The 17,095-nt window shown below is 40.6% G+C and overlaps 1 protein-coding gene across 1 annotated transcript in view; it reads left to right on the forward strand.

The window, feature by feature from the left end:
• Window positions 1-17,095, forward strand: part of AFF2 (ALF transcription elongation factor 2) — a 593,967-nt gene that overhangs the window by 351,641 nt on the left and 225,231 nt on the right. The window contains exon 4 of the mRNA XM_049767468.1: window positions 14,249-14,293. Within this exon, the coding sequence (XP_049623425.1) occupies window positions 14,249-14,293 (45 nt within the window). The remainder of the gene's footprint in view (window positions 1-14,248; window positions 14,294-17,095) is intronic.

A 17,095-nucleotide genomic window follows, 5' to 3' on the forward strand; every position in this document is an offset into this window, starting at 1 on the left:
GGTTTGGGTAAACTGTGATTTACCAAAAATCATATAGTGTCCTAATAAGCACCTATCTCTGTTTCTTCTCATATTCAGTATTAAAATCAAGAGAATCAAGGAGTTGTTGGAGAGATGTTACAGCATGTATGGGCTTGCCTTGCATAAGGCCGACCCAGTTTGGATCCTTGGCATCCCATCTGACTCTCAATGTGTGGCAAGAGTAATTCCTGAGTAACCTTTAGCAACACCAAGTTTTACACACACCCCAAAAGTTAAAACCAAGTATCACTTCTCTACTTCTTTACTCAGAATCTATGAAGTTTTATGCAACTTATTGTTGTTATTTTCAAAGCCATTCATATACATTTTAATTTCAAAACACATCCCAGGATTTATAGGATGTTTCTAATTCAAAAGAATCCATTTTCATTATCCCTATAACTATATATCTAGAAGTTCCCATAGTTGGTCACCTGATAACTTAGGTCACCCAAATTGCTTCCCATACTTTCTCAAAAACAATCTTTTTTTCTGTGTCTGATACAGGCTTCTGAAAACACACACTAATATGCATTGGCATGATTCATTTTAGGTCTGTAGATCTTGTATGCATAGATCTTGTAAGTATAAAGCTGATATTCTTATGGACACTTGTTTTTTTTATCACCTACTGAGTTATTCATGTCTTGTGCAGCTACTGTACATAGTAAGAACGCAGTATAGATTTTCCATGTGGGACTATGTCTTTAACATGAGCAAATACAATCCAAGTTTGTTAGTAACTGGATTCCAGTCAGGAGTAAGTGTGGTGATTTCACTGAGTTTTCTTTGTATCAGTAATATGCTGTGATTAGACCTGGAATTATAAACACCTGCCAGGTGTCTGTTTATCCTACATCTTTCACAGCTAAGAAAAGAAAGCAATTCTAGGTTTTAACGTGGATGTGAAACAAGCTAGGATCACCCATGGCAAGCATATGCTATCTGTTCATTGACTTAATTCCATAGGCTCCATGACCCATGGACCATGGGCCAACACACATTACTCCTTATTGATCTCCAGAGTAATAACACAGAGGGCTCAAGATGCTCCAGAAATCAGGTGAATCTTAATGCCACAGAGTCCTTCTCTGTACCAGAGGTAGGGGTCTGTATTTACTGTGACTTTTTGAATAAATGCCTTTATAGTGTCTCCAAGTCTCCCCCATAAATGCTGGGCATATGTGGCCCTAAGAGCGCTTCTCAAGTTCAATGGAGAAACTATGTAAGGCCCAGGGTAAGTTTAAGAAGCAGGAAATTTATATATATATTTGATTGATTTTTTCCTTTTCCCCCAATCACAAATTGTGATGTTTCCAAATAAATAAAAGGACCAGAAATAAGCACTCATTTGAGAGAGTGATTTCCTGGACTCGTGGGAAATTTTCTGGACCCATTATTGGGGTCCAGGATTGATGTAGGAACTTGTTTGTACTAGTACTAGGTTGGAGGCTGTTCATCGAAGCAAGAAGAAGAGTCATTGTTGTGAAGCATTATTTATAATCAGATAAAATGGTAATTTCCCCAACTCTCCCTCCTTGAATATGAGCCCATCTTCATGGTAATCAAACTATTACCCGGATGCAGTTTACTTATCAGGAGACCAATTTGAGATTGTGACCTGAAAATGAAGCTTGTCTTTCCAATTCATTTGAATTGCAAACAGAGTCTACAACCTATAGCTACTGTGACATATTTTTAAGCAAAATCTGGCACCTACATTGACCTCCTATTTACATTTCTTTGAGAAGAAAAAAAATCCCATAAAAGCTATCAAGAAATACATTTCACAGCAGGCAAATTAATTGGTTTTACAGTATTTGAATGGAGGGTTTGTCAAATAAAACATGCCATGACAGTTAATAGTGTCATTTAGAGCCAGAAAATTATTGGCTTATTTGTTATTGGATAAAAGGAAGGCAAACATTTTGTATTAGGAAGTTTTAATGTGTTTAAAATTCTCATTAGGGATTAATGGCCATGCTTGCTTAGCATAGCGCCTCATTAATTTGAGGCTAAACAGTTACTTCAGTGTTTCCATCTCAGTGTTGTTTCTGAACATTTTTTTACTTCTCTTTAATTAGATCTTTCATTTGAGTTGGGTCTCTACACCACTGGATATGTAGAATTAATTAATGAGATTTATAAATCGAATTTCTTGGCTATCATTTCATTTTAGAGAGCAGTTAAACCACATGTAAGTGGGTGCAGATCTAAGAGATTTCAGAAGTACAGGGGGGGAAATGTGAACTTCCCTGCATATATTTAGCAGTGTCACTTGGCATTAATAGATAAAAGTGTTTTAATTAGAGTTATAAATAATAGGGGAGCAGGCAAGGATTCAGCTCCCCTGCACACGCTTGTTCTTTAGGACTATCCCTGCCAAATAAGAGCATTTATAGCTGTGTTTCTGGAGGAGCTGTGTCATCTTCTGGAAATTAAGACAATCCTAACAGCAAGGTTTCCAAAGTCAAGAAGGCGCCAACTTCATTAGGGGTTCAACTGAAAATGGAACCGCTCTCAGTCAAGTGTATTCTATTGTCACATTTTATGAAGGGCTGGTCTGGGTACAGTATATCCTTTTTTTTCTACTTCACAATGCTTTGAGGAAAAGTTAGCTGTAAAGAAATCGAGCAAATCTGGAATTCATTTTAAAAAAGACACTTAACTCATTGCCTTCGAATTTAGAGAACTGCAGTTGTTTCTTTCAGGTAAGGGATTGTGAATAACAAGGCAAGACCTTTCTTTTCTAAATGATTTTCAAAAAATTAGAGTCAAAGATATCCGAGAAGGTCCTTCTCTAAATGCGATTAGAGAACTTAATTTCAGACCCTTTACTCTGCCTCTGGCAATGTGCACAGAAGTGACTAGAGAAACCTAAATCCACTCATTCTCCAATGGTGGTGGCATTGGTGCTGAAATATTAGATGCCTCAAATTGAATTATCAATCATTTTCTAATTCGTGGTTCTTGAATTGAATATATTTTTAGTTCACTCATTCTCTTTTCACCTTAGTGAAATATAATATATAATCATAATTTTAGAGCCCCAAATATTTTTGGAGAACTTGCCATGCCATGTCATAGTATGAAAAATGACCACATTTTTAAAATATTTTATGGTAATGATAATGACATAAAATGTGTACATGTCTTTTTCCTAAATGCATAAGAACAAACCATGTAAAAGTTCATCTCGACACCACTTGAGCCTCCTTCTAGAGTTCTCTATGAATGCTCTGTCCAGAGGATATGGTCAATGGAGCACTCTGCTTCCCTACAGATCCAGCAGCAGAATTCATGTTGCTCCTGAGAGGAGATAATCAAGCTCTGGGGCCCTATTTGGCCCTGGGCTTAATATCATCTGGCCTTCTGTGTGATATTAATGGACTCATCATTATGGAATCCCAGAGAAACAATTACTTCTACTCCTGAGCTTTGTTTATTCTGTTCAGGGTAAGGACAAATAGTTTAAAGCAAGTGGGGAATGGTGACCTATAGTTAATTGACTAGTGTTGGGTGGGAAGAAGCTAGTAGTGAGTAGTACAGTTGTCATCTCTTTGAAAATGGCTAGAGCTATGTGTCCTACACCTTACTTTCACCTTATCTCCTTCTTTTCGTATCCCCAGACTTTGAATATATATAGCATTTCCCATATTTTATGCTATAGCTGTTTCCAAATTTCACTTAAACATGGTGAGAATTCTATAATACATCCTTAAAAAGTGGCTGTCCTTGTTCACGAAGACTTCTCTCATAGTTCTATTTTCTCCACATTTCCAGTAATCACTCGCCATTTCCTGATGATGACCTCGCCACAAACTTTATAGAGAAAACTAGATGACAAGTACCACTTTCTCTTCTCACCATTAATTTATCCCGTCCAATTGCTTAGGTACCTCAACTTTTGTTATTTTTCTTATTACAATGAACAAAGTGTCCATAAGTGTCTGTGCCCCTATTTTAGGCCACCATCTCCAATTGTATCCTCAAACACTTTATTCTTCAAGGACTTTGCTGTTACAATCATCTGCTTTCTCTTCTGCAACACTTTTCCTGTCTCCACAGAGTTCTAGCCATTTGGGTATAAATATGCTTTTATGTCATTGCTATTAAAATAAAGCAAAGAAAAAGACCTTGATTCCCACATCATTGGGGCCCATTCTCTCCCACTTTCTCCCTTTCACATGAGGAACTTCTTTCTTCATTCTCTTCCTTTCCATCTCTCCAACTCTCTCTTCAGCATACTAAGTTCAGGTTTTCACGCCATTGGAATAGCTTTGACCAATGTACCAATGTCTAGATATTGCTAAAGACATTGGCTAATTATGGACCCCTATTTAACTTTATGGCCCCTTCCTCCTTGCATTACTTTCTGCTCTAGGTTTCTGGGATGCCATATATACCTGAGATTTAACTTACCCCCCAGTCACTTCATAAAATTCATAGTTGGGTTTGGAATTAATGTCCTATGATAGATACTCTTCTATGCTATATGAAATATAGACACCTAACACATTTGGTTCTAAATGCTACTGGTTAAGTTACCTCTTACAATGACTCATGTGTAATTCTCTTCTATAGGTGATGCCTCTAACATTTGTGGTTCATATTACTTTCTTAATTATGTCCATGCTGTTTGGTATGAAAATAGTTTGCATTTCAGATATATTTACAAAGCCTCAGCTGAGGCAGAGTAGCCAAGTACATGACAGTTCTACCATTGACATCATCAATCTAGAGGCAAAGGAGGTAGACTTGAATGTTAGTAGTTAACTATTGTATTGAAACTTTGTATAAAATATTATATTTTGTATAAAATAGGTGGCTAAACAGCACAGCATCCAAAAGATACCAGAAATTGCATATGGCAATCAACCAAGACTGAACTGTTTTTGCTGAAGGCTAAAATGAGAAATATAAAAAAAATGTTAAGGATGAGTTGGTTTGATGATGGCATATGTTTGTTAACTCTCTTGTATTGTGAATAAGTTGTTCTTTATTTGGAGATTATATCAATACCATTTAAGATATTATTTTGTAGTTCTCTTCCCAGACAAAACAAATTGCTGATCTTCTTTGGGTTCTCCATTGTTTTTGTGCTGCTATGTGAAAGACAAATCACAGGGACTGTCACATATATTCTGTTGGAGAGCTGAAGAGGGTGGAACTCAGCTATTTCAAATCATTGGTAGGGCTTAATAAACAGGGATGCCTTGAGACTGTCTGGAGTTTTTCTCTCACTGCTTTAGTAGTCAAAGATCATAGTTACCTGAAGCTGTGATTATGTAATTGTTCTTTGCTAATGACCATGAAATGGTCAAGAGCTTGTGAAAAATTTAAGGAATTTAATATTTACTCCTAATTGAAAAAAATGCAAAGTGATCTTGCTTCTCTATATGTACTTCCTGTGTACAGGTTTTCTTTTTCTTTTTCTTTCTTTCTTTCTTTCTTTCTTTCTTTCTTTCTTTCTTTCTTTCTTTCTTTCTTTCTTTCTTTCTTTCTTTCTTTCTTTCTTTCTTTCTTTCTTTCTTTCTTTCTTCTTTCTTTCTTTCTTTCTTTCTTTCTTTCTCTCTTTCTCTCTTTCTCTCTCTCTTTCTCTCTTTCTTTCTTTCTTTCTTTCTTTCTTTCTTTCTTTCTTTCTTTCTTTCTCTCTTTCTCTCTCTCGCTCTCTCTTTTCTCTCTTTCTTTCTTTTCTTTCTTTCTTTCTTTCTTTTCTTTCTTCTTTCTTTCTTTCTTTCTTTTTCTTTCTTTCTTTCTTCTTTCTTTCTTTCTTTCTTTCTTTCTTTCTTTTTTCTCTTTTCTTTCTTTCTTCTTTCTTTCTTTCTTTCTTTTCTTTCTTTCTTTCTTTCTCTCTCTCTTTCTTTCTTTCTTTCTTTCTTTCTTTCTTTCTTTCTTTCTTTCTTTTTTTCTTTTCTTTCTTTCTTTCTTTCTTTCTTTCTTTCTTTCTTTCTTTCTTTCTTTCTTTCTTTCTTTCTTTCTTTCTTTCTTTCTTTCTTTCTTTCTTTCTTTCTTTCCTCTTTCTTCCTATGTGTATTATTTACACCTTGTTAACTGTGGCCAGAGATTGATTTCATAAATGACCTTACTTTTCTTCAATACTTACATATTTATCTTTGCAGTGTCCTCTTTTACCAGATAAGATATAAGCCTGCACACTCAAAGATCCATTAACATTATGAAAGGCACAGAATTAGCGATTTAGTGAGATCAAGACTTCAGACTTATGTGTTTTGGTTACAGTGCTAGACCTTAGGGAGCATAAGTGGGCCCCAAAGACTTGACATGGTTGCTGAGGATTTTTTTTTATAGGAAGGGCCCAACGCATGGCTGAAAGATCTGTGAGGTGAAGAAAGGCATCAAGAACAGCCAGGTCTTGAGAACAGTGAGGACAGCAAGTGCCAAAATTGACTCTGTCCTCATCTGAGAGGTTTTCAAAGACTAAGGACACAGGATAGAGTCTAAGCAGCAGAATTAAGGAATTTTAATCTTAAGCAAAAAGAATCTTGGTGAGTGTAGCAGCAAGGAATCAGGTCCAAAGAATCCTGGTAAGCAGCAAAGCAGAGACAGTCCAACATGGATGCCCAAATGACCTGCCTGCCTGGTCCTTGAAGCCAGGGGCTGGGCACTGTTGAAGGAACATGGACCACATAAGCAGAGGCAGTTCAAGGAGGTTTTCAGAGAAGCATTTTTAGAGTGATATTTCTAGATGTGCACTTTATTTTGCTGTCAGGCTGCAATCCCTCTCTTCATTATAGCTCCCTTTTTGATAGAAACTAGTTATTAAAGCAAATAAATGAACAGTGAGCTAATGGCTATTCAGAGCCCAGTGAATTAAGTACACTTCACTCAAAATTCCATCTGCCATTAGGTGCTCTCAGCTGATGAGGGGCCTTTCTGCATGTGCATTCTACTATTGCCTATATCTAATGCAATCAGCGCAGATAGATTTTTAATGGTGCTTGCTGCCCCCCCAACCCCCATGCCCACGCCCCTTCTCTCTTGGCTGTCTTACACAGACCCCACAAGTTGAAGCCCAGCTCCCTTTGTCGCCTTCTGTGAAAACCACCAGATGGAGCAGCAGCCCCCAAGATGCCTTATTACCTGAATGATATTCACAAAATGATGGTCAATTTACAAGGTGGCCAAATGGCATCCTTGGTGGCCACAGCATTAGACTGATGATGGAGAGGTAAGATGTATGCATTAAGGGAAGGACAGTTTTGTATGCTTCAACTCATTCCAGTCACCAACAATTATGCAAGTGGATATTCTAGGTTCAGAGAACTTCCAGTGACTTGCCCAAGTCATCCAGCAAAGTTTGAAATTTAAGGTAGTCCAGATTCAGTGTAGGCTATTAGTGCAATGCCCTTGGTGCTCCCAGAAATATAGTCAATAATCTCATTTATTTACGCAAATAGCGAATATTTGCTTATCGTCACTCCCCTTGTAGTTTCAGCCCAATATAAGGTTAGACAAAGGGTTATTTTCCAGATTTGACTTAAGACAACGATGGCTACAGTCCTTTCATTTCACAGTCTCCTTGTTTGTTTGTGTTATTTTCTTTAGAGGGAAAGGTGAATGTTATTAGCTTGTTTGACATCGAATATTTTTACCATGCAACTCGCTTAAAATTGGGCAGAAACAGCAATTTTAAGTTAACACTAACTCTTTGGACACCCAGGACTTTTGCTACATTAAAATGAAATGGGAACCTGACCTGTTTGGCTGTACTGTCTAACAATTGCGAAATCTTTTTTGTTTTGATTAAAGTCATATTACCTGAGGACTTGTGTCCGCAGCTTATGTAATATTAACTGTTCTTGTTAACCCATAAACTCATGAATACAAACTAAAACAGGGACTGGTTAAGGTGAGGTAGGAAGCTAGGGACAGAAAGATTCTAATGTGCTCTGGGTTTGTAGTTTTCCAAATTGAAAAAATGGGGTGGGGGTGATAATGGGAGTCCCACAAACCCATGCAAATAAGGACATCAGAGACTAATGCTCTTGTTTCTGCAATGACTCATGAGGGTAAACTTTTTGAAGTAAAATCAGGTTTTTAAGTTAGGAATTCTGAGGAAGGGAGGGAGAGTGAGAGAGAGCATGAGAAAGAAAGAGGAACATGCTCAAGACAGTGGGGATTTCACCAAAGATGGAAATAGAGCTCCAGTACACATCCAGCATGAAAGTATGAAAGCTGATCTCTCAGGTAGGGAGGAGGGATACAGGCAATAGTGCATGCAGGCACCATGTGCATGGGCCAACCACACACATGTCTTGGGGAAACATTTTTAAAAGACTAAAATACATACTTAGTAGCATGTCATTAGTAGATTTTTTTCATTTCATTAGTAATGTCTGAAGCAAGGCAACTCTGTGGCCCATCAGCTGATTTGGGGCATAAATGTTTTAATGTGTAGAGGAAGCAGAAATTGGGTTGACTGAAAAGTCCTTGTTGGCAGTGGCAGATCTTGGCAGGGTCATTCAGTCCTATTTGCTATTGGAGGAGCAAGTAAAACTGAAGATGGTTTGTGTTGTTGCCTTAAAGACACTCCTGCCTGGTGGTGCTCAGGGCTCTACTATTGGCTTTTCACTCAGGGATCACTCCTTGGGGGTTTGTATGGGGTGTCAGAGATCCAATCCAGGTCAGCTATATCAAGGCAAGATACGCATATGCAAATCTGCCATACTAACTTTTGGCTCTCTACTGAAGACCTCAAGTTTGACTTTGGGAAATGTCTTGTACCTAGAATAGTTGGCTTCAATGGTCAGATAGGGGGCCAGCCACAGGTGGCTGCAGAGGCACCCTGTGAACTCCCTTCCCTGCAGTCCCTTAGTAAACCAGTCACAGGCAGGCACTGTGCTCACCAGGTCAGTCCTGTGATCATCATTATTCCTTCAATGTTATCTATTAATCTCCGTGTTTTCTATTAGTGCTGGCTGCTGCATATGTCTCTCAATGACACAATCAGAGGAATTTTGAGATCTCATCTTACCCTAATCGCCAAGAAGTAGGCTCCAAACTGATTAATTCCCAAATGATTAAGCATCCTATGCAATTCATTTATTGTTGCTGCAGTTAATTGAATATTTGATGATTTAAAGGTACCCTGATTCTTTATGAGATATGGATTTATCTCCAGGCAGCTGATCTGTGGCTCCATGGGATGGGGGGCAGTGTGCATGGTGCGGCCAGAGAGAAGAGGCACTTAGGAGGGCTCAGTCAACTCCCCACCTGCCTGCTGTGTGCCTGCCTCTCCTAGGCCTGGCAGGGCCATATACATGGGTGCCTGGAAATGAGAGTCACTGGGGGCCAGAAGAGAGTGTGAGCCCAGCCTCCTGGGGCGCCTGCAGCTTGCTGCTTGCTTTCTGCTCTAGGAGGAGGGGGTGGTGAGGGGGAATGGAGAGGACGCAGCATCTGTGAGTGGCTTAACTTGCGCTTTGTGGACTAGATGAATACTCAAGAGTGGATTGATTGAAAGGCAGGAGAAGGTGGCTCCGAATTCAGCAGTTCTAATCCCAGGCTGACCACAATTTTCCTTTCTCAGTCTCCTTTCACACCTGTCCCAGGGACTCCAGCAGAACTCCTGCCAGAGGGCCCTGTGGTGTGGGAGAGAGTGAGCCAGAGATAGTGAGAGAAACAGAGAGAGAGAGAGCTATTGGACAGACAGGGGCTGAGTCCCAGCTCTGCTTCCTTCTAGTGTTCACAGTGACCCCCGGCACATTTCCACAGGGGTCTGAGACTGAAGTGGCCGCAAGAGGCCCCACCTCATCTCTTCTGGGCAATGTCACATCCTTGGCCCCTCACTCCCCTGTGGAGTGAAGACTATACTGGGGAACCAGGCATCTGGGAGCTGCTGTCTGTAAACCCGGTAGGTACTGACCTGGCCCTGACTCTGACCTCCTGTTTGCAATTGTCTGTTTCTCCTTGTGTCAATGTTTGTCTTCCCAATTCGCATGGAGGCTTGAAGGCAGAAATGATGTTGTCTTCATTGTCTTTAAATCCTCCCTGTTGGCACCATCCTGAGCACAGTGTGAGCTCAATCAGGATTTGTTGTCGAAAGAAACAAATGGCAGACTGATGAATAGGCAGCCAGGAGGGTGAATGAATAAGATCCTATTACCCTTGTCAGAACTACCTTCCAATGCATGTCCCAGTGGGTCTCTAATTGTTTATTTTCCTGTCCCATCTAGACATTTCATTCGCTGAGAAAGAGGCCAAGTCTCATAATTCTTTGTGTCACCAACTCTGCCTCTCCCCAAGCCGGGCACTGTTTGAGGCTTGTAGGAGAAACTGGTAATGAAAAGAAGTCCTTACAAGGGTGAAAACACTTGTCTTCCACCATAATATTGTTGGCTGGCACAGGCTAGTTATGGCTCTTGAGACTGAGGATTCCATGTGCATGCTAGAGTCCAGGATTTAAAAAAGAGGAAAAGCAAACTGCACTTTGAGTGGAGTGTATGTTTATTTGGCTGTACTTCTTTGCGGACGTCTTCCCAAACCTGAGTGCTATTGACCCCAATAAGACTTTATTAGATTTGCTACAAAGTCCCCAGAGCCCAGAACTCTGTCTTGACATCAATTCTCTCCTAAGAAAAGAGACATCTATAATGCTAGGTGAAGAGATGTTATTTACAGTTGGAAAGAGTGAATCAGATCTTCCCTTGAAAAGAGAAGACTAGGCATAATAATAAAGCTGTAAGGGGCCCAGGTCAAGGGGTATATCTTGAAATGATTGTATGAGGCTTTGTGGATTGCATGACCAGTTCACATTATTTATTTCATTTGCAACTCATAGAAAGCCTGGCATTTTAAAGGCACAAGTAACATCATCCTCATCATTGTTGCATTTCCTTTTGTAAAATTTTACAGTTGAGGAAACAGGGACTTACAGGGGAGGGGACATCATCACTAAACCCTGTTACCAAGTGGCAGGGTCTGCTCTGTCATATTTTAAACTCATTGGTGGGTGCTATTGCTGAGTCTGCATAATTACTGATTTTTTTCATCTTTCAATTTTAATATGTATGTGATTATGTGGGAAAAGGACAATCCATATCTTGTTTTGAGAGTGTTAGTGTTTTCCACATTTCCTTTCCAGGCAGTCCACTGTGATCCAGTGCAACAAAGAAAGTGAATATTTAAGTCTTTGCAACAGTTATGTTGACTTCTGTGTTTGGGGAAGGTATTTGTTAGAAGTTCCAGAATTATCATAGGAGATCAAGTTGCTGGATTACTGAACAATATAATGAGAGTTGTTGTTGTTGTTGTTGTTGTTTGGTTGGTTGGCTAGCAGTTATTTTACTGTTAAGAGAAATCAATTGGGTCTGTAATCCTCTAAAATCCTCTAATCGTTAAACCAGCATTGTCCATATTTGATCGACATATTCTCATTCTATGGAATAGCAATAATTGTTAAGTAGGGGGAAAGCCTCAAAGATTAAAATCCCAAGAGCTGAACTTGTGAATATGCAGGATTAAGTTGATTATATAGATACTTCAGAGCCTCTGATTTGCATCCTGGATGCCCAGGAAGAGAACAGATTGCACTACTCACACTTATCTGAAACACAGAACATTTTATTCTATAGCACTATCTAGTGTTTCAGCATGGTCTCCTTTGCACATATACCATACCTATAGCCATATATGGACTAGTTGATTCTTCATAATCAGCATACTCATCAAGTTTGCAAACTCTGTAAGGGAGAAACTTGTTGCCTTTTGCTTCTAAGTCTATGTCTGTCTAGTAAAAATCTGACTGGTCATCGTAATTACTTTGAGCAATGACTGGTCATCTTAATTACTTTGAGCAATGACTGGTCATTTTAATTACTTTGAGCAATATTTGTATACATGCAGTGTGGGTTCAATCTCCAGCACCACTTAGTCCCCTAAGCATAACTCCTAAATACTGAGGCAGAGGTAGCCCCTAGGCTATTCTGGATGTGGCCTAGAAGAGCAAACCAAACTTTTGAAATATATAAAAGAAATTTTAAAATTGTGAGGGTCAGAGCAATAACACAGAGGGTAGGACATTTTGCCTTGCACATGGCTGAATCAGAACCGACCTGGTCTCCTGAGCCTGCCAGGAGCAATTTCTGAGTGCAGGAGTAATCCCTGAACACTGCGGGATATAGCCCACCCCCCAAGTTGTGCTAGGTCAAAACATCCATGATTTATTATTTAATACACACATATATCAGTGTTGGTAACAGTCAACGGTGCTCAGAGCTTATTACTAGCTCTGTACTCAGGGATCACACTCCAAGCAGTACTCAGAGATCCATATGTGATGCTGAGGATCAGACCTGAATTGGCTACATTCAAAGCAAGTGACTTTCCTGTTCTACTCTCCCTCCTGTTCCCTAAAAGCTTTGTGTAAAGTTCTTTGCACCGTGTGCCCAGTCAGCATGTTCAGCCTCTTCTTTCTAGTCAATAATAGAGTATTATTAATATTGGACCAGTAGTATACAATTTTTTAATTATTTCTATATAACTTAGACATCACATATTCACACTAGGAGTACAACATAATAATTTTAAATGTGTGTACTTTGTGAAATAGTTACCACTGTAACTTTGGTTAACTTTGATCAGCACATAGAGTCACACATTTCTCTTCTTGCAATGAAAGCCTTTCAGATCTACTCTATAATAGGTGGTTAGATAATTAATTGGCCAGACCAAACAAAAAAAGTGAATAAAAATAAACAGTCTCACAATCTTAGTAATTAAACCAAGGTAAAAAGTGGTAGTAGGGGCCAGAGAGATAGCATGGAGGTAAGGCATTTGCCTTTCATGCAGAAGGTCGGTGGTTCGAATCCTGGCATCCCATATGGTCCCCTGAGCCTGCCAGAAGAGATTTCTGCGCGTAGAGCCAGGAGTAACCCCTTAGCACTGCTGGGTGGGACCCCAAAACAAAACAAAACAAAACAAAAAGTGGTAGTAGCTGGAACCATATTTGGTAACTGAGAATGAAGACCTCAGCTCCAGTAATAAACTGGTGGGGGGGTCTTTCTCAGCCTGCCTCCTGGATTCGAGATTTGATACATCTGAGAGATAGACTATTTCCCTGAAGAAAGTATTCAATAAATATTGACTGGAATGAATGGAAGCACAAAGGAGACTTTAATGCTTCTTTAAGATTTGCTACTGTTGCCAGCATCTGTTTTTGAAGATTGAGAAAAAAAGAAATGCCATGTTTTGGTCCTCACTGCCTCAACTGTAGCTATTTCCATTCCCTTCCTTAGAGTACCCAGTGGGTTTTGACTAAAGTAACCTGGAACATAAAGCCTCTGCCCAGGTAGTCAGAGAGATCAGACACTCACCTTGGCAGAACTGGAGGCACATATGATCATCAAATGACAATTCTGAGGAGGAGAAAAGTGTGACAGGCAGAGCTTAGGGGTATTTGGGGGATGTGAGATCCACCACCTGCACAGGGGATGTCATAGTCTAGGTAGCTGTCCCATATCCAAACTCTATGCCATACAGCACTATGTAGTGTAGCTGGCTGATGTCTCCCTTTGGTGCATGCCAATCTTGTTTTCTTTGATTACAGAGCCCCCCCAGAGAAGTGGGTCATGTGCCAGATATGTAGAGTTAAGTCCTCAGTCTATACCCGTTCATTGCTAGAATTCTGCTTGATTTGGAAACTGTCATCCTGGCAAAGAGGACTCAGGGGATGAACTCTATTTGTGGGATTCAGAGTGACCAGGCAAGCCTGTCATTGACACAGACAGTGAGTGTGAGAGTGTTCCAGCCAGAGTTGCTGAACTTAAAGCAGAACTTAATCAGAAACATGTTGCATGCAGGACAAATATCATCAAGTCTATCACTGTGAGTAATAATCGGCGTGAGAATGCCACAGAGGCTTTGTGGACCCAGCAATAGAGCCCCCCGCTGGATGGATGAGCAAAGAAGTCCAGAGTGGTGGGGGATGATGACTCAAGGTCCCACAGCAAATCAGTGACAAGATGAGTCACTCTCTCTCTCTCTCTCTGCACCTTACACCGTGGTATTACGGCTTCTTGAAAGTAAAACAAAAATTGGCCATTTGCAGGTACTTACGGCTTTTTATTTAATAAGAGCAAAACCCACCTTGCTAGCTAGATTTATTTGCCTTCCATTTTTATTCCTGCAGAGTAAATTGTTGGGGAAGAGATTTCTTTCCGAATAGCCAGATTGTTGATTTTTTTGGTATGTGTTTATTTTGTTTTAGGTGAGCCTTCCCAGTGATCCAAGCTGTGTGGAAGAAATCTTACGGGTGAGTTGAAACCATTATTTCTGTGCCTTTCGATAATGAAGCAATCTATCTGTTTAAGCTGTTTTCAAGTTGCTGCTGTGTTTCTGTCTTTATTTTAAGGGGGATTCTCACTTTCTGCTTCAAGACTCTTCTTTGTATATCTCATTTTTCACCTGTTGTTTCACACACACACACACACACACACACACACACTTGTATTCATGTATCTCTTCTTCCTTTCTGTATCATTCTTATATTCTTCTCATCTTTCTTTCTGAAACCCAGAGGGAGACTCCCCATCCTCTTTAGAAAACTTTCTCTTTTTTTCAAGCATTTTAATGTAAAATCATTTTCTCTCTGTGTTCGGGTGCTCAAAACAGCATCACTGCTAGCCTTTGTGACCTTATTAATGGCACTTGCTTATGGAGATTATGTCTTATAAAGAGAAGGTAAAATATAGGCGGGGAGGGGAGAGAAGGGACTGGAAAATGGTAGTAGGTTAGAGTAAATGTTCTTAATGAGTGTGAATTCATGATTGAGAATGACACAATGACAGCGCAAACTTGCAATAATTGTCCACAACCTCTCTCAAAAGAAGTGATTTGACCAAACTGAAAAAAAGCCAAGCCAGAAAAATAAATGTATCTCCTGTCTCTGGTTGTCACATCATAATATTTTGGTCAGTAATGGACTGTATATATAACAGTCATCTCCAAGTTTGTAGTCCCCAGTGCCATTGTTTTATAGGAACAGCAAGAAGTCTTGAGAACCCAGCTCCTCCTCCAGGATGCCCTTCGTAATTGCTCCTCCACTGACATGGGAAAGCCATGTGTGGAGATCGGTGTCCCAGCAGCCGAGCATCAACCCTGTGATGTGTGTCCAATGATGGGTTGCTTAAACATGTCCAAGGTGTGGGGTGATGCGTGAGTGTTGCTGAAGAATCGGTGTCACAGGAGTGAATTCAATTACCCACTGTACGCTTGGTCCTTTGGTGACTCGGACCTAGGATCTCCTTCTTCCACCTCTGCTGTTAGACAATATCTGAATTAATGCCTGTTAGTATGAGCCACGACAATCATTGGAGCTGGGAGAAAGCCTTGCAGATTTTCCTTTGGGGAAAGTAAACAACCTGTGTGCCAGTGAAAATGTTGGCCCCCCTTTTCTCTCCACTTACCAAGTCCCGCCAACTTCCCCAGAACCCCTGCTGCCCCATGCAGTGCTTTCTCAGCAGTCTAGTGCTAGTGGGCGACTCTGTGAAAAGGCCGCTCTAGCCCCACGCAGAGCAGTAAGCTGTTTACTTCCAGGTTACCAGGCACCAGATTTTACAGAGGTAGATAGATATTCATGCACCTGGTTTAGTCCAAGAACATCCATGAAAGATTCATTGAAGAGTCAGACCCTTTTGACCACAGACAGGAGCATGTGAATTAGGGATGCCCGGTGACATTTTCCAGAGAGGAGCTCAGCAACCCTGTTCTGTGGGATTCAGAGGTTGCAGTTGGTAGGGAGGAGGGTTCAGGCACTTGTTTTAAATCCACAAATGTGATACACTTGGGAATCCAACTGCCTACTTCTTGCCATTGAGTGGAACAGGTGAAAGATGCTATATCCTAGCCAGACCACTGGAACTTACTTTAAGAAACCTCTTGCTTAGCATTAAGCTGCTCTTGTTTTCCCAAATGATGTCTGTGGGCTTTTCTTTACACCTCCAAAGATGTCCAGACACTTTTGAGCATTGCTACCAAAATGATCACAATTAGAATTCTTAGTGTGGCTACAGAGCGGCCCTGGTACCTAGTTGGGTCTCATGGTGATGAGGTGGGCAGCAGTACAGTGAACACCTGTCAGAGGGCAGCGACTCTGGCCAGCGTGAGCGGCCACTTAAGAGAAACAACACACTGTCACTTCAACAGGCAAAGCAAAGAAGCGGGTGGCCTTAATCAGCTCAGGAAAGATATCGCCTTTGAGAAAGTAACAAAAGTCCTTCTGTTGTGCTCAGGGAGAATCGAGGGAAATGTCTTTTTTGGGGGGTTGAAGGGCTGAAGATTGTATAGAATTACAAACACAGCAACATTAATAACAACATCAATAAGTGAGATTTGTCTTGCTGAAGGACAACAGGTTCTAGTCCCCAGGCTTAGAACAAAAGTAAACTTCAGGGCATTTATATCCTGACTTTCAAGCCCCTTTGCGCATTGGCTTGAATTCCATTGCGGGTACAAATAGCCAGTTTGCAAGATATCTTTGTTGTCGCAGGGGCCTTGTTTGCCTCGTTTCTCGCCACCTGCCACCTACCCCCCATAGTAAAATAACCTTTTCTTTTTCTGTCACCCTGTGACCCCATAATTGCTTTTCAAACTAAACAGAGTCTAAAAGGGAAGTGCAGCTTCTTTCTCTCACCCAACAGGAAGGCTTTGGGGAAGAAGATGTAGTGCATGGAGAGGAAAGGGCATGGCTCTGCCCAAATGCCCGGAATATTCCCCAACTTCCTAGCTAGGTAGGGTGTCAGTTGTCCTCTCTGGAAGGCATAAGTTAGTTATTCACTGCTCCTACACTCCACCTACCTGTAGCGAACAATTGCATACAGCACAGACTGTGTGTAATGTGGAACTCTTTGCTCCCCCACCACCTCACACACCTATGGCCCCACTGGAAAATGCATGCAACTGCCCAACTGCATGCAACCCCACTCTATTTCCCTTGATCCCCCAACTCCCTCTGGGAATGCCTTTTCTCAAGAGTGTACAATTGTCTTTCCCCTCAGCCCTTTAATCTCCATCAACGAGGAGATTTTTGCCTAATAATTATCTTTCATCTCCTTTC

The sequence above is a fragment of the Suncus etruscus genome, chromosome X, assembly GCF_024139225.1.
Source record: "Suncus etruscus isolate mSunEtr1 chromosome X, mSunEtr1.pri.cur, whole genome shotgun sequence".
NCBI lineage: Eukaryota > Metazoa > Chordata > Mammalia > Eulipotyphla > Soricidae > Suncus > Suncus etruscus.